Consider the following 27,711-nt stretch of genomic DNA (forward strand, 5'->3'; position numbering starts at 1 on the left):
GAGTGCTTTCTGAATATTAAAGAAAATTTTAATGATTTGGTACTAGTTTTTAAAAGTCTGTCTAACTCCATCTCCCCATGTCCTCCATGTTATTTGTTATGCTCCACAAATAAGTGAAACCATATGATAATTGACTCTCTCTGCTTGACTTATTTCACTCAGCATAGTCTCTTCCAGTCCTGTCCATGTTGATACAAAAGTTGGGTATTCATCCTTTCTGATGGAGACATAATACTCCATAGTGTATATGGACCACATCTTCTTTATCCATTCGTCCGTCCAAGGGCATCTTGGTTCTTTCCACAGTTTGGCGACCGTGGCCATTGCTGCTATAAACACTGGGGTACAGATGGCCCTTCTTTTCACTACATCAGTATCTTTGGGGTAAATACCCAGTAGGGGGAGATGGAGAGGAGAAGGGAGTTGAGGGAAATTGGAAGGGGAGGTGAACCATGAGAGACTATGGACTCTGAAAAACAACCTGAGGGTCTTGAATGGGCGGGGGGTGGGAGGTTGGGGGAACAAGGTGGTGGGTATTAGGGAGGACACGTATTGCATGGAGCACTGGGTATGGTACAAAAACAATGAATACTGTTACACTGAAAAGAAAAAAAAATGTTATAAATGTTATAAAGTTGTTCAATTAAAAAGTTAAAAATAATCTTGGAAAAAAAATAAATGGTTTTATATTTGTAAAAAAAAAAAAAAAAGTCTGTCTAACTCTAATTCCTAAAGAGCTGATCACCTATGTGTGTTTGTGTGCACATGGATACGTAGGGGGATATGGGGAGATGGTCACGGTAGCCCTCCACCAGCCAATACCACCATTGCCTCCTGCAATTTGAAGTGACTAGAGCTTTGTACACCTTCATCTTCGTTGAACGGACTGAAGGGAGTCACTTGGCAAGATTAAGGAAAGCTGCCATGTTGTGGGGTTGACACAGAGGGGCCCACAGAATACTTCTCCGCTGGTTTGAGGGAAGAGTGTGGTCTTCTTCCCCTAGGGAATCCTGCTATTCTTTGGGAAGCTTTGCGTTCATGAATGTCTTTATAGTTTGAATCAGTCTTTTCCTGAATGAGACTTATGGGCTTTGAGGAGGAGGCAAATACAGGGCAAATGGCTAGTTTTGTACTTTCTTTTCCTGAGAGTATCAGTTTAAAAAAGTCTGTGACAACTGCAGCTGTGCAGTTTTGTCCAAGTGTCATAGTCTGGACCCCAACTTGAATTCTTTGCCATGTCCCACCTCTTTAGGTCCATTCTGACATCCAGAGTGTTGACTGGCCAGTCGTCTGGGCTTTCCAAGTAACAGAAAATACTCAGCTGTGATGAAAACTGGTGCATAAATTGGGGAGAACAAACAAAGGGACAAAAATCTCACCCCCAGTTTCGGGCACCCGAGCTCAGATTCTGTGCAATCCAGTAGCTCTGACTTACCTGTCCGGTAGCTAGCCGTGCTGGATCTTCATTTCTTCCTTTCTAAGATTGAATCAATCCTGCTTCTTTTTAAAATGTTGAAATCCTAAAAATCTCCTTTTTAGCCAGTTTAGCAGAAGCCTGTAATGATCTCATGTCTATAGGACTTGTCTAGAGAAAAAGTCCAGGATTCCCAGTGCCCTCATTATTACAAAAAAGGTTTATAATAGAAAACCTGAATGGTTACACAAGAATGCCTTTAAAACATTTAGGACAAGTGCAAGAAAGAGTGATTTTAAATTCTCTTCTTTAATCCTCTCTGAATTTTCTAAATTGCCAGGGAAATATTTTCTTTGAACTCCAAGGGTGGTGAATGTGTCCTTTTAAAGACTGAACACTCATTTTTGAGCATCTGCTATGTTTTAGGTGCTGGGTTGGGTCCCAGAGCTCTGTGATTGAAAATGGAAAGAAAGGATATCAAGCCCTAGGAAAAGCTGCTCTGATCCTCCCAAGGGGTATATTGCATTAGTAACTGATATCTGTAGATGTGCACCTGTGTTATGGGAAGACTTTTCTGGGCATTTCTGTTGTAAAATGTGAGCAAGGATATCCCATAGAATTTGCTGCTCAGGATGTAAGGCTGTTTTTTGAGTTTCGTCCAGTACTTTCTTCCCATTTTCTTAAAATACACCTTCTATAGAATTGTCTCACCAACTAATTTCCAATTAAAGTTTCTGAATAAATAGACTCTTATTGTTAGGCTGAGAAATCACTTTATTAAGAGTTAACAATACTGTATGCAAGTGTAGCCGTATAAGCATAGACAGTATTTAAGATATAGCATATTATTACTGATGCTTAGAGCCTAAAGTTTCATCATTGGGTGGATACCCAGCAATAATGTGTAGCCTAAGTTCTGGATGTTTAAAGCAAGTATTGTAGTATAAATATTATTTCTAAAATACAAACAATTTGGTAAATATGTAGATATACCTGTATCATAAGTATATATATGCAAGTGTATGTGTATACTGATGCACATACACACATACGTGTATGTACATACGGAAATAGGTAACAGAGATACAGTGAAAGAGAAAGCCCAAGGATTTAGGGTCCTGGCAAGATCTTTGTAAGGTTATACTGTAAAAGAATAATAATAATAATAAACCTTAAAAAATTATTGGTACCTATATGGTAGGGACTGTTCTAGAAGGACAAATCAGAAATTCCTGTCTTCATAAAGTTTGTGTGCTTGTGCATTAAATAAATGTGAATACAAATGACTCTATTATTTTACCTAGAATACTCTGCCAGGAGATCAAGATGTTTTCTTATAAATTCTGGGATGCATATGAATTACTGGGAATACCACCATCTTTGTTCAAGAGGATCTCTGATAGGAGATAACTTTTGCAAATTATTTCCTGTCCTTTGTTTGGTCACTAGCTATGAAAAGAAAACCTTCCTCTTTTCTAGGACTTCCTGATACTGCCATCAAAGAGTTAAAGTATAATTCTAAATTCCATAAGGCAAAAGGTACACACATTCAAGAAGGTTGTATAGTTGGCCTGAATTTATTAAACCAGATGTGGCTGCTCATCACAGTCAAACCTGACATGGTCCTAGAATGCCCAGTACTTGGGCAGTGAAGAGATACATATGGTTCTAAAGTAAGGTATTCCTTGCTTTTGTGTGAAAGACACATACTGGTCCCTCTTTTTTTTTTTTTTTTTTTTTTTTTTTTTTTTTAGCTTTCTCCTCCTCCTATAATAAGACTTATCCTGCACCTTCTTGGGTGGAACCTCTTTAAACTCATTGCATGCTTCTCTTGGGCATTACTTTGAATAATATCCCATGTACACCAACCTCTATATGACCGGGCATTCCCTAGCAAGTCTAAGGGTACAGTTTAAATTCTGTGTTCATCTAATCTTAAATGGTAATAATTTTTTTCTCAGCTTCGGATGGAGTTTAGCTGGTCACATGGATACGAGGGAGATTGACCTCAGGGCCAAACCATTTACTGAAAAGACGAGATAGCACTCCTATTTTCCTTTCCTCCCCACTATGACTCCGCAAGAGCAGGAAAAGAATTCTGCCCCCTTCTACCTTCTTCATCAAGATACTTCAAATGCTAGCAAGTAGAAAAAGAACGAGGGTAGAGCATAACTGTCTTACATAGAATTTGGGACAGACTGGTACCTGTCTTCTCATGAAATTACGATGAGTTTGGAAGCAGTTGTCCAACCAAGTATAAGCAATTCAGGCTGCCTGTTTTCAACTTTTTATTAAATCCAGAGTGTCTCCAGTATGAAAATGATCCAGATGTTGTCAGGACTCTTCAGACAAACACAAGTGTGAGCCCTGGAAAGATTGTCATGAGGCAGTTTCTGTCTCTGCCTTAGATTTGAAAATGACTTTAAAACAAGGTGACCCGATAGGGCCAAGCAGAGCTATTCCCTTGTGGAATGACAATGACATGGATTGAAGTAGGAGTTCAAAAAACTTGATATATCCCCTAAGCACTATGAGGGCAAGGGGCCCATTTGGGGATAAGTCTGCTTACTCTTGGCCATTTAATCAAAAACTCACTCATGATGTAGGCTATTTGACTCTGTATTTTTCTCCTCATGGCTAACCCTGACTCTCTAGCTCAGCTATGGTCAGGGAGGAAGAAAGCCTTGCTCATTCTCACTAAGGTTTGATTGGCTTATCTCGTTACCTTCATTTGGAGGATTTAAATATTTATCATTTTAGAATAGTTAATTTTTTATGTCCTCTTGACAGGGCCACAGGGTACCTAGATAATTTGGTCAAACATTATTCTGAATATTTCTGTGAGGGTGTTTTTAGATAAGACTAACATTTAAATCTGTAGACCTCCTAAAGCAGATTGCCCTCCCTAATGTGGGTGGGTCTTATCCCATCAGTTATAAGTATGAATAGAACAAAACGGCTGACCTTTCCCTGAGCAAGAGAGAGTTCCGACTGCCTGGCTGCCTTTGAACTAGGAGATGGCTTTTTATGGCATTTATTTCCAACTAAAAAAATCCATTCTTCCTGGGTTTCAAGCCTAGAACTACTCTTATCTGCTCTCCTGGGTTTCTAGGTTGCAGACTCACCCCACGGATCTTGGGACTTGTCAGCCTTCATAACTGTGTAAGCCAGTTGCTTATAGTAAATTATTTTTTCTATCTATATATATTTATGTACACACACACACACACACACACACACACACTTGACCTTCAAACAGTACAGGTTTGACCTGCATGGTTCTAGTTACACATGGATTTTTTTTTCAATAGATATGGTACAGTACTATAAATATATTTTCACTTTCTTACTATTTTTTTTTCTCTAGCTGACTTTATCGTAAGAATACAGTCTATAATACATATACATAATATGTGTTCATTGACTTCATGTTATCGGTAAGACTTCTAGTAGACAGTAGACATACTAATAGTTAAGTTTTGGGGGAGTCAAAAGTAGTACACAGATTTTTAGCGATGCAGAAGCTTGATGCCCCTGATCCCTGCATTATTCAAGGGTCAATTCTATATACCTATCTTATTGGTTCTGTTTCTCTGGAGAGCTCTGAATAATACACAGTTCATTATTGAAAATTGTGTAAGAAGATTCTAATATCTTTCAGACTCTCTTAGAGGGAATTAAAGAGGTAAATACCATTCTTTTTACCTACAGGTATCACTTGGGCCAATGTGTTGGGGGAGGGAGATACACCAACCATCAAAGAACCCTAGTTGTATATTTGGGATATGAGTAAAAGGAAGTGAAGACTTCACATACCCAAAAAAGTGTCAGTTGAGTTGGTCTTGAAATTTCAATAGCAGTTTACCTGAAAAGCCAATCAATAGGTAATAGAATGTAAGCTCAAAGAAAGCACAAATTTTTCATCATTTTGTTGAGGACTTTGACTTCAGTATTACTACTGAAAGGGGAATTACCCTTGTAGGGTTGTAGGAAATCAGTTGTAGGAAATCAGTAATTTATTTGTTGAAAGAATTACTGATTTGAAGACAAAGAACAGAAACAAAACAGAGAGCCATGGAAGAGCACATGGCTCAGTGTCAAGGGATTGATACTGGGAGGGTTCTTAGGTTATGTTTAGGGATTTGGTCTTATCCAAAGTGATGTTCTTGAAATTAAAAATGTGGTAATGCCCTCCTCTTCTCAAAACCCATGGAAGGCTGTCCATTGCCTTTATGATAAAATCCAAACTCACTGAATGGCCTAGAGATATCTACACTGACCACATGACCGGGACCTCATTTCTGGCCCCACACTCTGATGGCCTTTCTCTGATCCACTTGCGCCTTCCTGCCCCAAGATTTGTGTGTGTGTGTATCTGCCTGGAAGGTGCTTGCACTCCACACTTGAACAACCAAACTTCTAGGTATCTTTCAGGTCACAGCTTAAGGATCAGCTCTTCTAGTGTACCTTCTTTAGCCCATCAGATCACACTGGGGACCCACTTCCTGTATCCTGTCTTACCCCTCGGTAGTTTTCCTTTGCAATGCTTTCAACAATAAATATTAATGAAAATGGCATTTTTGTAACTTCCTCCTTCACCTTCAACTGCCCTCAAGACAGAGACAGACATACGTGTGTATGTGAGTAAACACATACATGACTTTTAAACTTTATGAGGGAGGATCTTTGTGTATTTTGTCCTGTGGGTGCCATATGTTTATCAGTTTTGTGCCTGCACTAAGGATTTAATAGCATATATGTATTGAATGAGTAAATGAATGAATTAACAAGTGCATTTTATGGTCCCCAATAATCTTTTTTTAAAGATTGTATTTATTTGAGAGAGAAAATTAGAGAGAGAGAGAATTTGTGGGAGGAGGGGCAAAAGGAGAGGCAAACTCCCTGGTGAGCAGGGAGCCCAACTCGGGACTCAATACCAGGACCCCAGGATCATGACCTGAGCCGAAGGCAAACACTTAACCAACTGAGCCACCCAGGCGCCCCATCCCCGGTAATCTTACCACTGTTGTGATTGTAGAGATCTCCCTGGACTCTGAAGTACTAGGATCAGAATCCAGTAGTTGCAAGTTATGAGGATGTAGGGTTGGGTCGGAGTCAGAGTCTTGTGTGTGCAGAGTCTATGGAGGATGGTGATGCAGGGGGTGGAATGATGCATGGGCGCAACAGGACAGCTGGAGAATGGGGACCCTCCTGGGAGTGATCCCTGATTTCCTCCACCTTTCACAAGAGTCCACCAGCTTCCACTTCGCCTGGAGACCAGTGCTTGGGCAGCACAGTACCTTCCAACACTAGCTCGACAGGGGAATTTGTCTGAGAGAGACATCCCCGGCTTGCAGGCATGAGATTTGCTTACTTTCATTGCTCTTTTCTCCACTGTCTTTTCAAATGTTATTATTTCAACATTTCCTTGGTAACCTTGACAGGAACCATCTAGTCTAGCCTAATTCATTGTGAAATGAGACCGTTCTTATTACTTCAGGCTGAGAACAGGGCTGGATGATTGACAAGCCAGGGGGCCTATTGCCATCTCAGGCAGTGGCTCTCTAGTTGCTGAGATCTGTGCTGCTGGGGCACTCCAGCCTCTTTGGTGTATTATTTGCCCCCAAAATAGTCCTTTAAAGAAAGCTCTTTTTGCTGTGGCTCAGATGTGGAATCAGATGGAAAACACTGCTTTCCTGCATCCTCAAAACTACATTTGAAATCCTTTCTTGATATGAAATATTTGAACTCATTGGCTGTGATTTCGCTGATCTTTTACAGGAGCCAGGGACCACCTGGCAGCCTCTCAGAGTGGAAAAAACAAAAAACAAACAAAAATAAAACCAATGAAACCAAGAGGGAAGTCCTGCTTCCCTGGAAGAAAGTGGACACTTCTTCCCAAGAGTAAGAAGTATCTTCTTACCAACCTGTGTCTGCCCAACACCCACTTTTGTGCCAGGTATCTGGACACTTTCCCAAATTTAATTGCATAGATTTCTCCCAACAACCCCATTAGATACAACAGATTGTTATCACTGGGCAGATGTGGACATTGAGGCTCTGAGAAATTCAGTGCTCAGCTCACACATTCAGGAAGAGGCGGATGGAGAGCAAGGAATGTGAATTTCAAACATCAGGCTCAGAGCTGAAGTTGGAGGAAAGATACTAGAGTTCACTGGGGTTTGTTCAGTAAAGGGGCATGGTGTGTGGGGCTAGAGTGGCGGGACGTTATTCACTAAGTATGGAGGGATGGCCACTGTGCTCAAGACACCAAGTCATAGCAGACTCCTTCAAACACAAGCTGTTTGAAAAGATATGATGAACATGTGCTAGACCTGGAGAACAATGAGATTGGAAGGTATGAGACAAATTGTAATTGTCATTGGATATCAAAGAAGGGATTGAAGATACAATAGCTAGAAAAGTTTTTGTGGCTCTGCAGTGAGGAAGGAGAGAGGGAGCATTATAAGCAAACATGGAGCAGTAGACCATGCCTGGCCTGCGGACGGGAGAGTGAGTGGTAAGAAGGTTAGAGATGCTTATGGCAAATTGTCTAGGGCCAAATGCCTTGTTGACTCCTTGGATAAATGCAGTTCTAATTGGCATAAATCTCTGATCCATTGTTCTACCAGCAGAACTAATAGCCATAGTGAAGGGAGAAAGAGAGAGAACATTTTGCCTAGGAAATTATGCACACCCTGAAGATGCTGAGGTTAAAAAAAAAAATGAAGACCTTCTTTCCACTTAAAAGACTGTGACCACATGCTTAGCAGGGACCGTGCTCTCAAATCTAGCCTTGGCGCCACACCAAGACCCAACCCTGAGCATAAATGCATTGTTTAGCCTCTGGTAACTGCATCCAATAAAGTCGTTGGAAATGAACTAGCGCTGCTTCCATTGATCTGTTTTTCAATTCTCTGTTGTTTGCTGGAAGAGTCCAATTTTACTTTGCCCAAAGTAAGTCACTCAAGTAATTGGTAAATCCAGTGGAACTCTGAAGTCATTGCCTCTCAGGCTGGCTGCTGGGTTCACATCCTTCACGTTGTCAGCTGACTTCCATCATCCCACAAGCACCCTCCTGTGTGTGCCAAGGAACATGAAAGCATGTGTGCCAGCGTGGGGATTTTGGGGTGTCCCTGGGATGGACAGGAGGCTGGCTACGGCCTGGAAGGAAAAGACTTATTCTGAGCAACAAACTGCTGTGTGGGCTGCAGTGGTGGCCAAGAGCTTGAGTGTTGGAGCTCCACACTCTGGGGAGAGGGCTCAGGGTACCACTTACCACCATGTGACCTTAGAAGCTTCACTTGCTCTCCCTCTGAGCTTGGTTCTCCTGACATGGATTTGGGAATTAAGTGAAATAATCTCCTCAGGGGGACATTAGAGATGTTTATAGTCTCTGTCTTCTAATGAGCAAGAAATGGTTCACTTTCAGGGAAGAACTTTGGCCTCCTAGACAGGGGTTGACAAAGATTTTCCCTAATGATTTTCGCTTTTGCTGGTCATGGGGTCTTTGATGCACCCACTTGACTCCCGATCTAGGGTAAAAAAAAGCCATAGCCACTCACAATATGCAAATCAATGGTCATCAGTGTGTTCCAATAAAACTTTATCAGTGGACACTGAAATGTGAATTGCATGCAGTTTTTACAAGTCAAAAACACCATTTTTCATTTGCTTTTCTTTCCCCAACCATTTAAACTGTAAAAACCATTGTTAGTTTATAGGCCTTCCAGAATGGAGAGCAGGCCAGATTTGTCCCACAGGTTGTAATCTGTGGACCCCAAATGAGGAGGCACATGGTACTTAATGTATTGTGACTTGTTACAAATATAATTTGAATTTCTGACCCAGTTTCTACAAACTGCCCCCACTCACAACCTGTATCTCCAGTCATACCCCTTTTTGAAAAGATTGAACAGGCAGATCATTGGGAATGCCTTAGAAGTTGCCTCATTTCTTACCCTAACCACACAGGCAGGGCACCTGTTTCGGGAAGCCCTCCTCAATTCCTTCAGCTCTTACTGCCTTTCACTGGATTTCTTTCTTAAGCTGCAGGGTTTGGCTCACAGGTATACTTAGTTTGGTCTGCACTTTTTTTTTTTTTTTTAATGGAGCCCAAATTTGCAAATTTGGAAATATCTGGCAGCATTGAATCCAAATGCCTGTAGTCTAAGAATTTTCTAGAGCTATAGAAAAGCTGCCCGCTTTGGGCTGGGCATGCCCTACCTCTCACCTGATGTACAAGTGTCTATGCCCATGCTTCAGCTCATTCATGGTCCATTTAAGCTGCCCTTCTGGCTCCTGTAAGATTTTCAGTTTGTGATTTCCACAATAGATGCAGCCAGAGTTTCATACCTATATTGTTTCTTGCCATTCTCTTTGAGAGTTTCATACATGCTGTAATAAAGTATAAAGAGTAATTTCATAAGCATCAGTGTACCAACCACCTGGAATTAATAAATATTCACACACTCTGACTTGGGCTTCGGATTTTTTTTTTTTTAATGAATATACAGGGAATTCCCAGGAGAACCGGTCTTCTCATTATTGTTCCATTTCATATCCTTTCCCCTTACTCCCTACAGAGATCAGTGACTGCTGTGAATTTGATGCATATCCTTCTAGTGCATTTGTTGGTACATTCAGTACGTATTTAATTATCCACAGAAATATATGTAGTGTTGCTTTATGTGTTTTTAAAGTGTATAATTTATTTAAGTGCTGTCATTCTCCTACAGGGGTCTGTCACTCAATATTATCTCTCTTGGAGCATATCCATCTGGTCCAGACACTTTTAATGCTCTATGGCATTCTGTCATGATAGGAATACGCACTTTATTTCTCCATTCTCTTATCAGTGGACATTTAGGTTATTTCTAGTTTTGGACTGTTTTCAGCAGTACTGTTCTGTCTCTGCACATGCCTCCAAGTGCCTACGTAGAATTCTCAGATCCTTATACCTACAAGTGGGATGGCTGGGTGATGGCAGATTGCCATTGTTTTTGTTTTTGCACTGTTTTCTGAGTGTTTCTTATATTGGTCACCTCTGAATGTGAGGAATGTGAGGTCTTTTCTAGTCTGTGAGAATCATAGGGTTTGCAACTGTCTTATTGGTCATCTCTCAGAGGCCTGAACATGGAAGCTTGTGCACCACTGGTGCTCAGCAGATACATGGTGAGTTAATAATGCCATTGGACCACACTGCAAACATTAAAGGGCAAGGGATGAATTTTATGTCTGTAGGGTTCCTTTCATCTCTTGCTTTGGAACTTGACATGAAGTAAGAGATTGAGAAATGTAATGCCATGGGAAAACCAGGTCGTTCTCCTTCTCCTTTCTTCGATCTCTTTTGATTTCCATATACTTCCTCCTGTCTGGAACATCCACCTTCTCCCTCTGTGCCCATCTCTTAGGTTCCCCTTCTTACCCTCTTCGTCTAGTTTCGCAGGCCACGGGTTCCATAGCCCACAGTTATAGACTTTTAACTTTCAAACCCATTGAAGGAACTTATTAAGATTTGAGAAAGGGATTGAGGTTGTTTGGACATAGAATGATTCTTTAAATTCATTGCAAAAACCCAGCTTTCTTTCCTATGCCTTGTCGTTGCCTTTTAGTTTCTTTCTTATTCTCCCCTCCACTCTCTGCCTCTTCCAGGTCCTATTTTCAAACCTTCTATTCCCTGCCTCTGTCTGCTATCTCACAGATCAGAGCATCATGCTGCAGGGACCAGCTCTGCTTGCAGGATCCCTTGCTGCTGGTCCCCTGCCTATTTCTATTAAGGTCTGGTTCATGTCTCACTTTGACTCAGTGTACTCCCACTGCAGCTGTTGACCTCCTTTAGTGCTAAGCCCATCTACACCCTAATGGGAGAACGATCAGTTGACATGTACACACACCAGTAGCCAAGGATGCAGCCTGAATTTCTGGAGACTGACAACTGTGGGCTGCTGATGGCTGGCCTTCCCAGATCACGGCTTTCGGCTTTGATACAAAATCGGTCCTCAGCAGCTGCCTCCGTGCAAGCAGAGAGGAAGGCTCATGGAGCAGGAGGCAAGAGGAGGCATGGGGAGACTTTGCCTTCCAGAGAGAACTAGGTATTTAGAAAAAGGACTCAGGGATCCACATGTATCAAGCCCCTGTTACAAGAATATTTATTACTTCTTTATTCAGCAGGATGCCTTGCATGCCCACTACAAAGTAGACACTGTTCTGAGAGTTCCAAGAGCAGGGCTAAGGCATACACAAGACAGTCAAGGGCTCTGCGGATGGGACGTTTATGTTCTAAAGCCTCTTCCACACCCTAGAGAAGAAAGATCAGTTTTGTATGAGGTTTATTTCAGGCTAGGGTTTGTGGAATCTGTTCTATAATCCAGTTATGAGCTTTTAATGGTGTGATGATGGTGAACCACATGGTGGCGGGAGGGGGTAGTGGGGAGGGGGAGAGAGAGAGAGGGAGAGAGAGAGAGAGATTGCCATAAACCTCAGGGAAACTCTAATTTCCAACAATTCCAACCCTGGTTTCTGATTATTGCTTACATCCTAGTCTGAGAAAGGACAACACTGTGAATGAATAGAAGAGAACCTCACAGAATATTAAAGAGTGGTTACCTCCAATGGGGCTTTTATTTTCTCATCTATACATTTTTATAGTTTTCGATTTTTGTATAATGAGAAAAGGGAAATAATTTGTCAAATTGTACACGTGAAAAAAAATATCTTCCAGATAAATAAAGGGAGGAGCTGCATTTAAGTATATTTAGATGATTGTGTGAGTCACACTTACTCTATCTTCGAGGTTATGACCTAAAGGAAGGGAGAGTCTTAACTACCCACCGTCACTTCCCAGTGTTAACTAATGCTCTGAGCGAGTTAATACAAAATCATTTCAAATAAACAGGCGACTGGCATCCAATCAAAGACCAGAATGGAAAATAGACAAATCCCACTCATAAAATGAAAATTCAGGAAATTGCTAGATAGTGGCTTCTGATGAAGTGGTGCTCTAAATAATTTCTTCAAGGTCATCTGGTTAATTTATGATGCATTTGTAAGTTATTGTGTATTTTAAAAATTAATGAAAGATTTAATTATAGCAGGGTTGCCTGTGACCTTTTGTGAAATGACTTCATCATAAATCTGCAGGCATTTCAGAACTGTTTTCCAGGTTTCTAATAATTTGCTCTTAAATTAATGACATCCAGCCAGCGAAAGGAGTCAAGGCTGAGTAAAAGGATTGAGTTGGGATTTGCGGTTTCCTAGCAATGGCTAATTCTGAGTCCTGGACGGAGGTGGCAGAGAACATGGTTTGTGACTCACCGGAATCCGCAGCAGGTTTAACTGTTTACTTAGAGGAATGAGAAATAAATCCAGTGTGTCAATAGGGGAAATTGCAGGTAGCCAGACGAGGTCATTGCAGAAGATTTGATTTGGGGCACATTTATCTACATGTCAGTGTGGAGGTAGTACCTGGATTGGTGGGAGAATTCTTCTTCCCTGAAACCCACGGGGGTTCTCCCTCATTTATAAATTGAAGGCTTATGCCTGCCCTCCAGCTTACCAGTGCCCTGTGAAGCTCAACTTACATCACCCTAGTGTCTCTGACCTTCCCCAATCTTACTGAGACCTGCTAAATGGTCTTTGGAGAGAAGCAGGCTTACTTCTCTGGAAGCCAGGGACATCATTGTCTCCTGTCATTCTGATGATTTCATTTGACTCAATAAAATATACAGAGGAAAATGCTATATCTTAACAAATCAAAGAAAATCCTCTCTCTTAAACGAAGCTGGGGCGTACATTTGTAGTTCTAGATTAGCAGGCTAGACTTTGGAAAATCCAGAACATCCTTTAGACACAGAAGCCTGAAGGAAAAGCCAGCAAAATGCAGAAGGTGAGCCTTGGCTGAAGACTTCCTTTTTTGCCATAGCCCCAAATACAATCTCTAGTCTACTCTGAGTTCCACCAAGTAATGACTCACAGCACTACTGTTATACATGGCACACCATGACTCAGCCTGCATCCTGCAAAGGTTTCCCATGAAAAGAAATCAGTGTGGGAGGAAGAGTTGGGTTTTTGGAGACTTGGGTCCTAGTTCTTTGTGTTCTTGAGCAGGCTACTACTTTGTTTTCCCCAGCCAACTTATAAAGGGGTTGGGTCAGATGTTCATCCCTAAGGACCCTTGGATGACTAAGACTTTATAATTCTGTTTGTCCTTTTCCATGCCCTGTAGACTCCCAGCTAGAGATGGAACCAATAACGGTGGTCATAGTTCAGGTTCAAATACATAATTGCCCACATTGTAGATGCTTAGATCTTGGGACAAATTGGGTCATAATTGAAGTCTCTGGATACATCTTCTCTGCAGATTTCTCTTTTCTTCCTTCCTCCAACTGTGCTTTCAGTTTTATATATTTCATGGGGTTTTTGCCTTTTGTGCAGGCAGACTATAATGAGCTGGTACTAAGAGGACCCCCATGCCCATATCTCAGTGCCAAACTGTGCAGTCAAATGATTTCTAATGAATCATGAAACACTTAAAATGGTGCATGAGCCTTGCTAAAAGTATAGTGCTGAAACTGTGTTATTATATTAGTAGCAACTGCCTAAGTTGGACTGACCTTGACACCTACTTGCTGTATAATTCTTTTTGGGTGAGTTAATTAACTTCTTTGAGCCTTAGTTACCCTTTCTATAAAATGGGAATAATAAATGAAATAAGGTAGTCTATACAAAGTAGTTAATAAATTATAAGTGTTCAATAAATTACCACTATTATTAGTATTTCTAATTATTATTGTTGTTACTTGATTGTCTTTCCTAGGGTACCTACTGTTCACAGTCTTGTAGAGATCATGGGGATATAAATGCATTTGGCATACTATCTGCCCACAAACTTCTCAGGCATCCAGCAAAGGACATAAAGTAAATTATCATAATTAGGTACTATTATATAAAGCTATTAACAGTTGGTTAAAATTATTTACATCTTCATTTATATAAAACACTATATATGCCACATATTTAAACCTCAGATCTCTGTTAGGTACTGTTATTATCCTCATTCAGGAAACTGAAGTCTAATTAATCCACATAAGGAACTGTCTTTAGGTTTGGGATTGGCACTCACATTTTGCTCTCTATGATGCCAATATCTTTGTGTTTGATTACTTCATCCTACTGGCTCTCAGACAATAAATATATGACAAGCACTTACAATGTGGAAGGTATGGTGTATGTAAGTTGCAAACTTCCAAGAGTTTAAAATCTAGCAAGGAGGATAAGACACTTATGTATATAGTATATGTATTTTGATCCCTATTGGAAGTACTAAGGCTAATATGCAAAATACAGAAAAAAAAATGCTATCAGAATTCAGAGGAAAGAGATAATTTGTTTTTCTTTCTAAGGAAAGGATTGCAGAAAGAGGGAAGATCAGGGAGAACATAATAGAAAAGCTGGCATTTGAGAGGCACCTGGGTGGATCAATCGGTTAAGCATCTGTCTTCAGCACAGATCATGATCTCAGGGTTCTGGGATCAAGTCCTGCATGGTGCTTCTTGATCAGCAGGGAGTCTCCTGTTTCCCTTGCTTTACACACACACACACACACACACACACACACACACACTCACTCACTCTCTCTCTCTTTCTCCCTCTCTGACAAATAAATAATCTTTTTTTTAAAGTTAGCATTTGAGTTAAAACTAAAAAGAATAATCCATCGAGAAGATAAAACAATCTCAAAACCTGCATGCTGTTGTGATTACATAATGCAAAAAAAAAAAAAAAAGTAAAAAAACTCAAAGAGAAATGGAAGATTTGTAATCTCACAGGGAAATATTTTTAAAATTTCACATGGAAACCAATAGACCAAGCAATCAAAAGTTGGTATTATTTTGATGAATAATAACTATTAGCAAGCTTTATTTAAAAGACCTGTATATGACCCTCCACTCAACAAATAGAGAATATGTATTTTTTAAGCAAACACTGAATTTTTTAACTGACCACGCACTGGGCCACATGAAAATTCTGGACTAATTCCAAAGAACTGATATAATTGAGATTATGTTCTCTCTAAATGTTATAATTAAATAACAATTTTAAAATGAAATGATAAGGAAAATGAAGGGAAAAAACCTCATATGTTTGGAAACAAAATCCGGGGTTATTTAGGATTACTTTTATTTTTTTAAAGAGGAAATCAGAATGGCTGCTATGAAATATTTAAATTTGAAAAGCTCTTCCTCACCTTCTTCCACCCTAACCCATTATTTCCTATCACCCTGCCCATTATTTGACTTGAGACTTGTAGAATGAGTAGGATTTGGACAAGATAAGGTGTGAGAACAGCATCCCAAATGGAGGAAAAGCAGGCACTAGGAAATCCTGCTACTTTTGGTGGAACAAATGGAATTTTCTTTGAGCACAAGTAGCTTTGGAGAGTAGCAGGAGGCAATACTGCAGAGGTGTTTGGAGGCTATTGCAAGGTGGCTTTTGAATCAAATCCAAAGGTCTTAGCATGATATTCATAACTAGGTCTTATGAGAGTTCGAGGACAAGAGTAAGTACCTTGGGAGCTTTTGGCATAGAGGTTGAACTTGCCAAAATGAAAGGATGGCCAAGGTTAAGTGTAGGAACTAAGAAAAAGAAGGCTTAAATTACAGCAATCAGAGATGGGAAAAGGATGAGGTGGTTAGAAGTACATTTAGAGAAGTAAGAGGAAGACAAAGAGAACATGGTCACTGAAGCAGAGGGCTAGAGAAACTGAGGAAAATCCTCTGCCTTTGTAGGAGAAGGTCACCATCTGCTCACACAGGAAGTCAAAATTTAGAAGGACAGATCGATATCTAAGGAATATCTAAGGAATGCTTCTAAGAGGAGGTAGCATTTAGAATGACCTTGGGACAGGCAGAGAATGAAGGAGTGAAGAGCATGGCAAAAACAAGGTGTTGAATTAGGTTTCTAGCCCGATGACTGAGAACTCAGTTGAGTCAGCCACAGGGAGAGGAAAGTCAGGAAGGAACTGGCCTTGTTCTCTTTCTTAAGATTTTCTTCAGGCGGATAGAAGTGGGGGAAGTTGGTGATTAGAAGAGTTTGAAATGCAAGTGCAGGAGTCTCCGAGGAAAATAAAGGAAAGGGCAGGGTGGTTCTAGGGCAGGTGGAGAGCAACACAGTTGAGTTCCATCAAATGTTCTCTCAAAAATTAGTCCTTGGTAAAATACAAATCTGATTCTCTAAGCACCATTCGTTCGTTCTTTTGCACCTATCTAGTGGTTTTCTAGTAATACATCCTTGTCCTTTTCTTCTCTGAAGGACTGTGATCAACAACTCTCTCTTAGAAACTTGTGCTGGCTTTCACAACTATGTATGAAGGTTGGTATAATTGGAGGTGGGGAGAAAGAACTATGCAGGAGAGAATCAGGTGACCTGGAATTGCTTTCCTATAAAGACAAAAACATCTTTACAGGGCCTGCTCCTCTAATTACATTTAGTGTGGCATTGTTTTTACCTAAATTATAGCAATTATATACCAAGATCCCCTTTGAAATCATTTAATTAATGAGTAGCTAACCCTTGGTGTGTATGGAATTCTAATGAAGTTTTTTTTTTAATTTTTGTAAACCACTTCCCTCCCTCAGATTAATCACTCACCTCCCCAAAAATCTCACTCAAGTCTGGATTGTGGATTAGACAGAGTATGTTAGTTAGGGCTCCAGAAAATCATAGTTGTTTGTGGAAATCTTATCACAGTCCAGGATAACAAAGACAGAAAAATCACTGCTGTTTCTCTCTTGAGAAGGAGAGAAATATGTTTTTGTCTTTCTAAGCCCCAAAGGACACGCAGCTCAACCATATTCTTTGGCCCAGAAATAGGGGCAGTTAAAGCTATTACCCCAATTTTGGAAGAAGTGAATGACTTTGATAGATTAATTTTATCCATTAATCAACCCAGAACTATTTAATGAGCATCTGTTATATAGAAGAAGTGCCTTCGGAGACAAAGATGAATGACTCTAGTAGATAAATTCTTTATGTATGGGATCACCAGGAGATAGATGGCGTATATACCTGGAGTTAGACATAGGGAGTGAAAGAATAGAGAAAAAAAAATTTCTTGGAAATTATCTTGATAGGACAACATTCCACCTAGATTCTTCATCCCATCCCTTGGAGTATATGTGTCACTGATTAAAGTCATCTTCCATAAGGAAGCTGAAGGCTTGAGAGATGAAGTGATTTGCTCAAGGTCGCCAAGCTAATTTAGTGGCAGACCAGAACTAAGGAAAGATGTCGTCTATTTCTTTGCCTCGTAATCTTGCCACCATGACCATCTATATGCTAGAAGTCAATAGCATAAGAGCATAGGAGGACACTGTCTGACCCAGAGTCACATTTGTCATATAGACGGCTGTCACCAGAGGAGTTTAAAGAAAGAAAGAGGTGGTCTCTTAGGTTTATACAGCCCAAGAAAGTGAATCTGAAGTGGAGCCAAGAACTCTCATGAAAAATCCAGGTGGCAAGGTAAAAAGAAAAAAAAAAAACAGAAGTAATAAATTTTAATTGATTTTTCCTGAAAATCCAGATAGTGAGAAAATGGCTTAGAGAATTCATTAATTTTATTCTGTGGTTGGGAACAACTTCTCAAGGGAACTAAAGGGATGGCTACCTGTTTCCAGAGAGTCATTTGTATTTGTGTAGGAGGTATCCACTTTCTCCTAGGCTCTGTATCAAATATCAAACATGCATGCGTGGGCGCGCGCACACACACACACACACACACACACACACACACACCCCACAAAGCCCTGCATTTGAGGTTAACACATACCTTGAAAAAAGGATATTGAGCCCAAACCTATCAAAAGCTCTTGATGAGCAGGGCCTTGGTTATGAGTATGTGGGAGTTCCAGCAATATGCTGGTGATGGTAATGAACATTTGTTGTCCATTGGAATTTTCAAGATTTCCCATACATTATCTCACATGATAGGATTTTGTTACATTAGTGAAAATACACTTCAAGTTAAGACGGGAGTCTAGGAATGCATTTCCATAGAAGAGGCTGAAAATAGTTTATCTTGGTAATTGCAAGGAAGTGGAACTATGGAAGATCGTGGATTTGGGCATACTGGAAATTACCTTTTTTTGCCAAAGACTTGAGAATGAAACCACACTCTCAAATTCCTTGTTCCTCAATAAACATTACCATTCTTTATCAAGCATCTACCATTGAAAGGCCATATGGCATACAAAGAAGTAAAGGAGCATTGCCAGCCTTAAGGAGCTTTCTAATTGGTTGACATAAACTAGACCAAAGATAGGAGAATTAAATTCTAGGTAAGTGTTCTAGAGGTGTGTTTCTTAAGGTTGGTCCTCGGACCAGCATGGGCATCACCCAGGGAGTTTTTAGAAAGGCAAATAATCAGGCACTCGAAACATACAAGTCTGTGTATGAGATGATCTGTATTTAACAAGCCCTCTAGGTGATTCCCATGCAGACAGTGGAGAACCTCTGGTAGAGACATAGTAGGACTATTTGAGCTTCTGAGGAAAGAGCTCTTGTTGCTGGAACAGTCACAGAAAACTTTCTGAAAGAAGTAGCACCTGATTTGGGAATTACATTATCCTTTTAGAGATATTCCATGTCTTTGGTTCCTCCACCCTGCCTCTCTTGGGTTTCATATTAAACTGATGTATAAACCACAGTACTCCCCAAAAGCATACCATGAATGAGAGGAGTATGCTGTGCCTACTTTATTGGCGATGAGCTTTGTAACTTTAGAGAAACATTTCCAATGGGCGAGAAACTATTATTTGGGAAATTCTTTTATTATTAATCAGAAGTAGTCTGGGATTTCTCTATCCCTAATCCACCTTGTAGGTGCTTATCACCCCAAAATTACAGACATAGTGATGGTCACCTTGGTTTCTCTGCTGGGTTCTCACTTTGACAAATCCTATTGTGAATGTTAACATCTGTTCTAACAGTAGTTATGAAAAAGGACGAGAAATGCTTGAATTTAAATTAGTCCTTATTTTTATCTCCTGCTAAGTTTGCTGCATTTCTGTCATTTCCTTGGCTTCCATGGGCTCTAATCAGAAGAGCTTTGAATGAATGTGTATTGGGAAGAATTAGGGAAGCCAGATACATGCAAAAGAGAGACCATGTATCAGTTGCCTGTCCCCCACAGGAGAGGGCCCATGATGAACATTTTTCTTCCCAGAACTGATCATGGATGGAGAGATGGGGAGTACATTAATGTCTGAAAGTTGCCAAGGGGTTTTAGCAGGACTTCCTGATCATACTTGGGGTCCAATGCAAAAATGAGCAAAGCTCATAATCCTAACACTAGATATTTAAATGGCATGTGAAAGTGATCACATGGAGGAGCAGATGAGCACTCACCCAAGTAAAATATTAGCGTATCAATTTACAATTTGGGGAAAGGCCTGGGAAACAAGGACATCTGGAATAGAAGCCAAAGAAATCTAGATGAAAGGATGTGCCTGGCAAGACTGCAGGAGAGAAAAGACTAGATTACACATGTCCTCACTGGGCCCCCATTTTTGTGCTCAGTTCTGAAATGAGCTCTCTGAGTGCAGAAACAGATAACCCAGAGAGTTGGGAATACCAACATCATGGACATCCGTAGAGGGTCTGGGTCAGTGAGGCTGGACACTTGCATTCTGCTCAGTAGCAGGCCTGGGAAATGGATACGCCTGAGTTTGAGGTTCTGTGTTTATTCAGTCTTGAGCATTCCTTTCCTCTGTGGGCAAGTTTGTCCATTTGAAAGCTCTCTCACATTTTGTAAATGTTTGCACTTTTCCATTTTGTTAGTTTTTTATATTCAAGCGATCTCCCCAGGGTGCCCCCTTGTTGGTTTTCCTTCCCCTGCCCCTTCCTGTGTCATCTCCTGGTTAACTGACCAGTGTTTTCACACCACTCCATAGCTAGGTAGATGAAAAGTGGTCTTGAATCATATCACCATCTGTACAAACTTCCTGTGGCTGCTGTAACAAATCACCACAAATTAGGTAGCTAAACAACTAGAAATTAATTTTCTATCAGTTCTGGAGGCCAGAGTCCCAAGATTGAAGTGGCAGTAAGGCAGCACTGCCTCTAGTGGGAAGGGAAGAGGTCCTCTGCATCGTCCATCTTCTGGGGGTTCCAGGTGTTCCTTGGCTTGTGGTCACAGAACTCCAGTCTTCGCTTCTTCTTCGCATGGCCTCCTTCTCTCTGTGTGTCACCTTCTTTGTATCACTTACAAGGATGCTTATCCTTAGGGCCCACCTTGATAATCCAGGATAATTTCATCTCAAGATCTTTAACTTACTTATGTCTGCAAAGGTCCAGATAAGGTCACATTCACAGTTTACAGGGAATAGAACATGCTCATGTTCCTTGGGGGAGCCACTCTGCAATCCAGTACTCTCTTTTTCAGTGGTCCTTAAGCTTAAGGAACTATGAACTCCTTTGAAAATCTGATAAAATAGATGTAATTTCTCCATAATAAATACACAGGGGCCAATAAGTACCTATTTTTATTTAAGATTTTCAGAAGATTGAATGGTGACATCCAAAACTAACTACCATTTTTCTTTACGATCTAGTTAATGTAAAATCAACCTGGATATTGTCTGTTTCATTCTTGGTAATATACAAAATGTAGTAATTAATGCATTCTAAGATCATCTTAAATATTTATGGTTTCTCTGAATTATTTACTTATATTAATCACATTATGTATGAAAACTCTTCAGCTGCCACATTATCATTATTATTGTTGTTGTTGTTATTTAACCTGAGTTGCATCAAGCATTATTGTTTCCTTTATCAATACTTATGTAGTTGCCAGAGGGAGGACCTGACATCTCTCTCTGTGACTCCACATGTTATTCGATTCAGCCTCTCCCTTCAGTCTGTCAAGATCTTTCTGTGTCCTAATTCTGCCATGAAGCATATTGACTGTTTCTTTCAGCTTTGTGTCATCAGAAAATATGATTTCCAGTGATGACCATTATTTTCATGTCTTCAAGTCATTAATAAAAATGACGAACAGGAAAGAGCAGACAGCAGAATCTTGTAGCTGACTACTCACGCCTTCCCTCCTGGTTGATTGTAATGCTTTAATTAGGTACCGTTCAGTCACATAATTTTACTGGCACCTGGCTTATATTTTTTCATCTTTTCTTTAAAACCATTATGGCAAACACTGTCAGATGCCTTGCTGATATCTAGGTAAATCATGTGCCTCATATTTCCTTCTTCTGTCTGCCTAGTAATCCTTTCATAGAAAGGAACAGGATTAATTGGACATGATGTATTTTGTGATCCATGAAATTTAACTAAACTATTTGGAGTAGGTGAAAGTGTTTGGCTTGGCATCACTAATATTCTACTCAGAGTACACCAATCAGGGAAGACTTACTAGAGGAGGTGGCATTTGAATGTGGGAGGATGGGCTGGATAAAGACAGAAGAAGACATTCATCCAAGTCTCCTCCCCCTGTTTTTTGTTTGCTTGTTTGTTTCTTCTGTTGATCTTTCAATATAACTCTCTCTTCAAACAAGTAGAAATTTTTAAGATATAACTGCTTTGTTAGAGATTTCAAAGGGACTGACTCCTGTCATCTTCATGAAATGAATTGAGACTAAAAGGTGAAAGTACTTCAGTGGTGACCTGGCATGGATGTATTGGATTTGGAGACCACTGAATACAGCACGAATGAAAGAGAACAGAGAGAACCCGGGGTGGTGCTTACATTCACTCTGCTTCACACAATATTGGCCACACAACCCACGATACTCTAGCCCCATGGCTTCTGCTACTCAGTGCTGAGCTAAGATTCTTATAAAGACCATATGTTTTTGGTTTTGTTCTTTTAGTATAGTTGGCACACAGTTTGCGCTAGTTTCAGGTATACAACATAGTGATTCAGTGTCCCCATACGGTGTGCTACCATCTGTCACCATACTACGTGATTATGATATCCTCAACTGTATTTCCTATGCTGTGCCTTTTATCCCCATGACTTACTCACCTCAAAGTCTGTTTAATCTTTTAGAAAAAACTCTGAAAAATTGTATTTAACTTCTAAACTGATAAAACATTAAAGGAATTTCCCAAGGTGTAATGTAAGTTAAACGATCCTATTTATTTGTCCATTTCACAGTTTTAGTCCACTCTTACCCCTCCCAAAGTGTCTGAGCTCATCCTTCAGAGAGCAGCAGGGACTGTCCCTTGAGGAGAGTTAGTCTCTTAGGTGTCACTGTAGGAACATCTGGCTGTGGGGAGAAGAGAATCCAGGGCTGGGAGCATGATTAAGATTTGCTCACATGGAAGCTGTCCAATGCCTTGAAAGGCTTCTGTAGGTTTAGGTTCCCAGAGTGATTGGTCTCCCCTTTATAGCACTATGATAGATGTCTTGTGTCGTAATTATAAGACATGCCACCCGAGTGGAGTATAGATGATCAGTCTTTTTTTCTATTTTTCTAGAAACAATTGATCATTCATATGTACAGGGCTATCAACTTCTGGGCTTTGAAAAGGGCAGTATTGATCATCTAAGTCACATAGATGGTATGCTTCTTTACTATACATAAATATGAGTTCCTTTCATGAGGCTACTGTGATTTTTCAGGGAAGGGGGAAGGAGTGATATTCATGTGAATTAAGCATTGGGGATTTCAACTAAAACACACTTAGATCTAGTCAGAATTTTGCAACTGGCAGCCATGCTTGAGATTAGCTAACGCACCCCCCTCCAACGTACATACGTACAGTTTACTTTGCAGATGAGAAAACTTGAGTCCCTGTTAGTAGACATCAGTAGATAAAACATCTGTGCTTGCATTAAGGAGAAAAAAGGCTACATGTCAAATTATGTGCAATGGTTCTATCTGGGTAGAAAATTTTGAGCTATCGGGTGAATTTTTTCCTTCATATCTTTCTGTATTTTCCTTCATATTTTTCTGTGCTTCCTATAAAGCACATAATTACTTGTGCAATTGAACAAATGGTTGGTTTTAAACCCACTGTGAATACCATGTCATTTGGCTAGAGTTATAAAATGGTGCACTTTGTCCTCGGTGACCCTCAAAGACCTCATTTTGGAAGAACCTGTTGAATCCAGACTGCAATTCAATCCTCTCTCCCTCTAGTCTTTGTGCATTAGTGACTGACCAGGACGCTCTCTCTGCTTGTCTCTCCCATGCCTCCCCTAAACACTTAAGAGTTTTTGGCCACTTCAGCCTCCGTTCTGAATGGCAGTTGGTGAAAGTGGACTACAAATCTATCTTCAGCCGGCGGTGCACTAAGGAGGACTATCAGACCTGGCACCTGCTCAATCAGGTACACCAGAGGGCAGGGGCACACTGGCTTCTAGGGGTAAGAGCTTCTACAAGCCCTGTTTGGTCATTTCTGGGCCTTCCTATTTGGAGGTAGAAAGTAACGAGCCATCCAAAGATAATAGTAGATTTGGGGGGAAGGGTTAGAGTCCACACATCCAGGTCCAGCATAGACGGATGGTATTTCAGGACCCCTTTTCACCCTTGGATCCCCATCTACCCATTGCAGTCACCAAATCACCTAGGAGTGAGGTGACAATAATAAGGTGGGGCTTTAGCTCTATCTGTGGAGAAATAAGCCCGGACAGCTGGGAGACCTTCTAGTAGTTTCACCATCTCACCTTTCAGTGGGAACGGTGAGAACATCTGTTAGGCCAGCCTCCATAAGAGTCCCTGAAGCACTGGAAACAAGACCACAGAGAAAGGGTGAGGGATGGAAGTGAGTAGCTCTAGGAGTAGCAGATATTTGTAGCTATGCAACATAAGCAAAATTCTACATTCTCAGAACAATTGGGTTCATGTAATTTGTACCAGCTTCTCCTCTTTTTGCACTTGCTTGGGAATAAGGACTTGGGCATGGTTGTTTATGAGAGAGAGGGAACTTTTGGGACCAGCATCAGTTTTACTCTGAAGATGGTGGGAAAACTATGCTGGAAGTAGGTTCTTTTCCACTAGAATTTATGCTGAGGTCATTTAGGTAATTTGGAGATCTGTGAGGATGGCTTAGAGCCTTTGCATTCTCTCTGAAGGTAGAAAAGAAACAAGAGGAAGTAGACATCATTGGCTAGGTCGGGTGAAGGGTAGTGATGGGACAGCTCCATGATCTTCCTCTTGTGTGGTAGTAGAAGACTGGCCCTTTTTCCCTTGAGACTCCTAAGTGGTTACTGGGAAAGAGATTGCTACACAGTGTAACTAAAAAAGAATGAAAAGGCTAATGTTTCTTATAGAGAAGCTGGTTTATTTCATCTCCTTTGTGTTTTTCTGCCTCTCTCACTATGGACTTTCTTTCCAAGGGGGAGCCCTGTGTCATGGGAGAAAGGAAAATATTCAAGAAACGCAAGCCAGGAGCTCAGTGTTCCCTGGGCCGAGATTCCTCAGGGACGGTGGTCTCAGAACCCTGTGTCTGTGCCGACTGGGACTTTGAATGGTGAGTCTCTTGGCATCTCATTGTCAGTTTCAGCCAGACATTAACTTGTTGGGGGATGGAGATGAAGATGGAGGTTTGGGAGAAAGTCATGACCCAAAGGTGAGAGGTGTGTTTGCTGGCCTGTGGGTCTGATGGCTCCAGTTCCTGGGTCAGATAGGAAGTCCGCATCCCTGGAAGGAGGACAGGAGGAGACATTTTCACAGGGAAGCTCACTGTACTATAAGAGCAGCATGTCCAAGGGATCCTTCCCATTTTCAGTTAGCAGCTCTGGGAAAGTACCAGAGAGGTTGGGTGGGGCACTGAGAGAGTTCTGAGGGCTGCCGCGGACAGCTACCTCCAGACACATTAGCTCAAACAGTGATTTTTCCACGGGAACTCTCTCTCTTTTCATCATTTTCCCCTCTAATGACAACCACAAAGAACAACTAAATCTCACATACTAACCAAAGATTCACAAATTTCCAAATTTACCTCCAGCTCTGACTTCACTGAGCTCTAGGATGGAGACATGTGTGTCCATGTTCGTACTCAGCCACCATGTCCCCTGGAATTTGCTAGTAGAGATTTCAGACTTGGTGTGGCCCAGGCGGAGATCTTCCTGAACCTTTACTATTGGGAGCAGTTTTTCAGCTCTTGTTTGGACCGGTTTTCCAAACTCTATAAAACACGCAGTTGCTAAAGTCAAGATCCCAGGACAGCTTGATTTTTCCCTTACCCTCAGGTTTAGGCCATCTGCAAGTCCTTTTGAGTCTTTATGTCCAGAAAACATTCATTCATTCATTCATTCATTCATTCATTCATATTTATTTATTTACTTGTGAGAGAGGGTGTGGGCAGGGAGAAGGGGTAGAAGGGACATGGAAAAGGAGAGAGAATCTCCAGTAGGCGCCCTGCTGAGCGTGGAGCCCAAAGTGGGGCTTGATCCCACAATCCTGAGATCATGACCTGAACCAAAACCAAGAGTCAGACACTTAACTGACTGAGCCCCCCTCCCCCCCAAGGCATCCCTCCAGAACATATTTTAATCCAAAGCTCCTCTGGCCATATCTACCGCAACCTGGACACTGCAACTGTCTGTGGTCTCTCTGTTTCCACCCTCATTGCCCTAAAACCTCTCCTCCTCACAGCAACCAAAATTAGACTGTAAAAACCCAAATCAGGTATTATCACTCCTACACTTAAAACATTCCAGTGGCTTCCACTCTTGCTTTAAATATCATGCCATCTTCCTTGCTTGCCTTGCTCCACTCTGGCTAATGTGGCCTGCTATCATTGTGCCTTAATTTCTTACCATTCTCCCCTCATTCACCATTTTGCAGCCACATTACCACCTTCTTTCTGTATCTTAATTAATCCAGGCTCATTCCTAGCAGAGACGACAGCAACTATAAGGATTTCTTCCAGATCTCAGCAAGACTGGTGCCTCTGGATAGCTGACATCTCGACAAAAATATCAGCTTCAGAAATGCTTTCTTTTTTTTTTTTATTTATAAATTATTTTTATTAACATATAATGTATTATTTGGCCCAGGGGTACAGGTCTGTGAATCATCAGGCTTCCACACTTCCCAGCACTCACCATTTTCAGAAATGCTTTCTGAGACCACCTGATCTCACCTACACCCTGTCACTCTGACACCTCACCTGATTTCATGGTCTCAGTGTTAATCATCATGTGGAGTGATCATGTTTCCTGATTGCTTTATTATCACCTGTCTTCCCCTGACAGAATGCAAGTGCCATGAGGGCGGGGACTCTAGCCTCGCCCATAGTAGATTAAATAGTTGCACCATGTTCCTAAATGTTGTTCCTTTTAGGAGAGTCAACAAATGTCCCAAGTCTGGGCATGGGTGATCCCCTTGGTGATCCATTCTGATCCCAGCTGGGTGAATTCCTCCTCTACATCACAGTCAGAAGTTGAAATTCAATCTGGATATTTCCATAACCAGTTCCAGGTTAAAAGACAAAGCTAAGGGCTTGGACATCAGCATATAAACACAGCAGGGCAGTGACAGAGTTGCATTTGGGCTTTTCTGGTGTTGAACGGCAGAAGTAAATCCAGATGGGTGCAGAACAGCTACTCCTACCCAGAAACCTCGTCCAGCCTGTTTCTGAAGCTTGCTTTGTGCTGGAAGCCATCTTTGGTTCCCCACTTTCTACCAGGACCATAACTGGTCACTGCAAGCCAGGTAGAAGACTCTGGCTGCTCCCTAGCTGCTCTTCATCCCTGAACTCATGCCTTGGAAAGCTTGACCTCATTGAGAATCATTCCAATGGGATACACTAAATGGAATTTAATTTGAATGTCAGCGTCCTATCTGTGACACTTCTGACACTTTGGAGACAGAGGATGTTTTCACACTTGGGAAGACTACTTTTCAATTATTAACCACAATCCAGCAAAATTGTCATAGCAATATACACAGTAGGTCCCTGATAATTATGCTGCGTGACACATGGACGTCAGCTTGAATATTCAGAATATGAGTTTCAGTCTTCCTTGTGTCCCTTCTGTCCCTGTGCCTCCTGGAGGCACACTGTCTTCACATGCCATGCTATGTTTTCTCCTGTGTCTCTCTGAGCTGTAATAGATCCTCACCTGCTGTTGGGAAACCCCAGAATGGAGAAAGAAGAATTGTAACATATTTTTTTCCCAGGAATTCCATTAACATTTACTAGAAAAAAAAAAAAAATCCCAGCTCTGATATTCACAGTTTTTGACCTTGGGAAATTTTCTTAATCTCTATGTTTTCGCCTTCTTGGCTGTAAAGTACAAATACAGATCATGTATCCTACTGGTTGCT

The 27,711-nt window shown here is 41.0% G+C and overlaps 1 protein-coding gene across 4 annotated transcripts in view; it reads left to right on the top strand.

The window, feature by feature from the left end:
- The window catches only part of SORCS3 (sortilin related VPS10 domain containing receptor 3), a 601,218-nt gene that overhangs the window by 522,240 nt on the left and 51,267 nt on the right, over positions 1-27,711 (top strand). For all 4 annotated transcript variants that reach the window (XM_047703327.1, XM_047703328.1, XM_047703329.1 and 1 more), the window contains 2 exons: positions 23,647-23,764; positions 24,774-24,907. In XM_047703327.1, coding sequence (XP_047559283.1) covers positions 23,647-23,764; positions 24,774-24,907 — 252 coding nt within the window. The remainder of the gene's footprint in view (positions 1-23,646; positions 23,765-24,773; positions 24,908-27,711) is intronic.

This window comes from Lutra lutra, chromosome 14 (genome assembly GCF_902655055.1).
Source record: "Lutra lutra chromosome 14, mLutLut1.2, whole genome shotgun sequence".
NCBI lineage: Eukaryota > Metazoa > Chordata > Mammalia > Carnivora > Mustelidae > Lutra > Lutra lutra.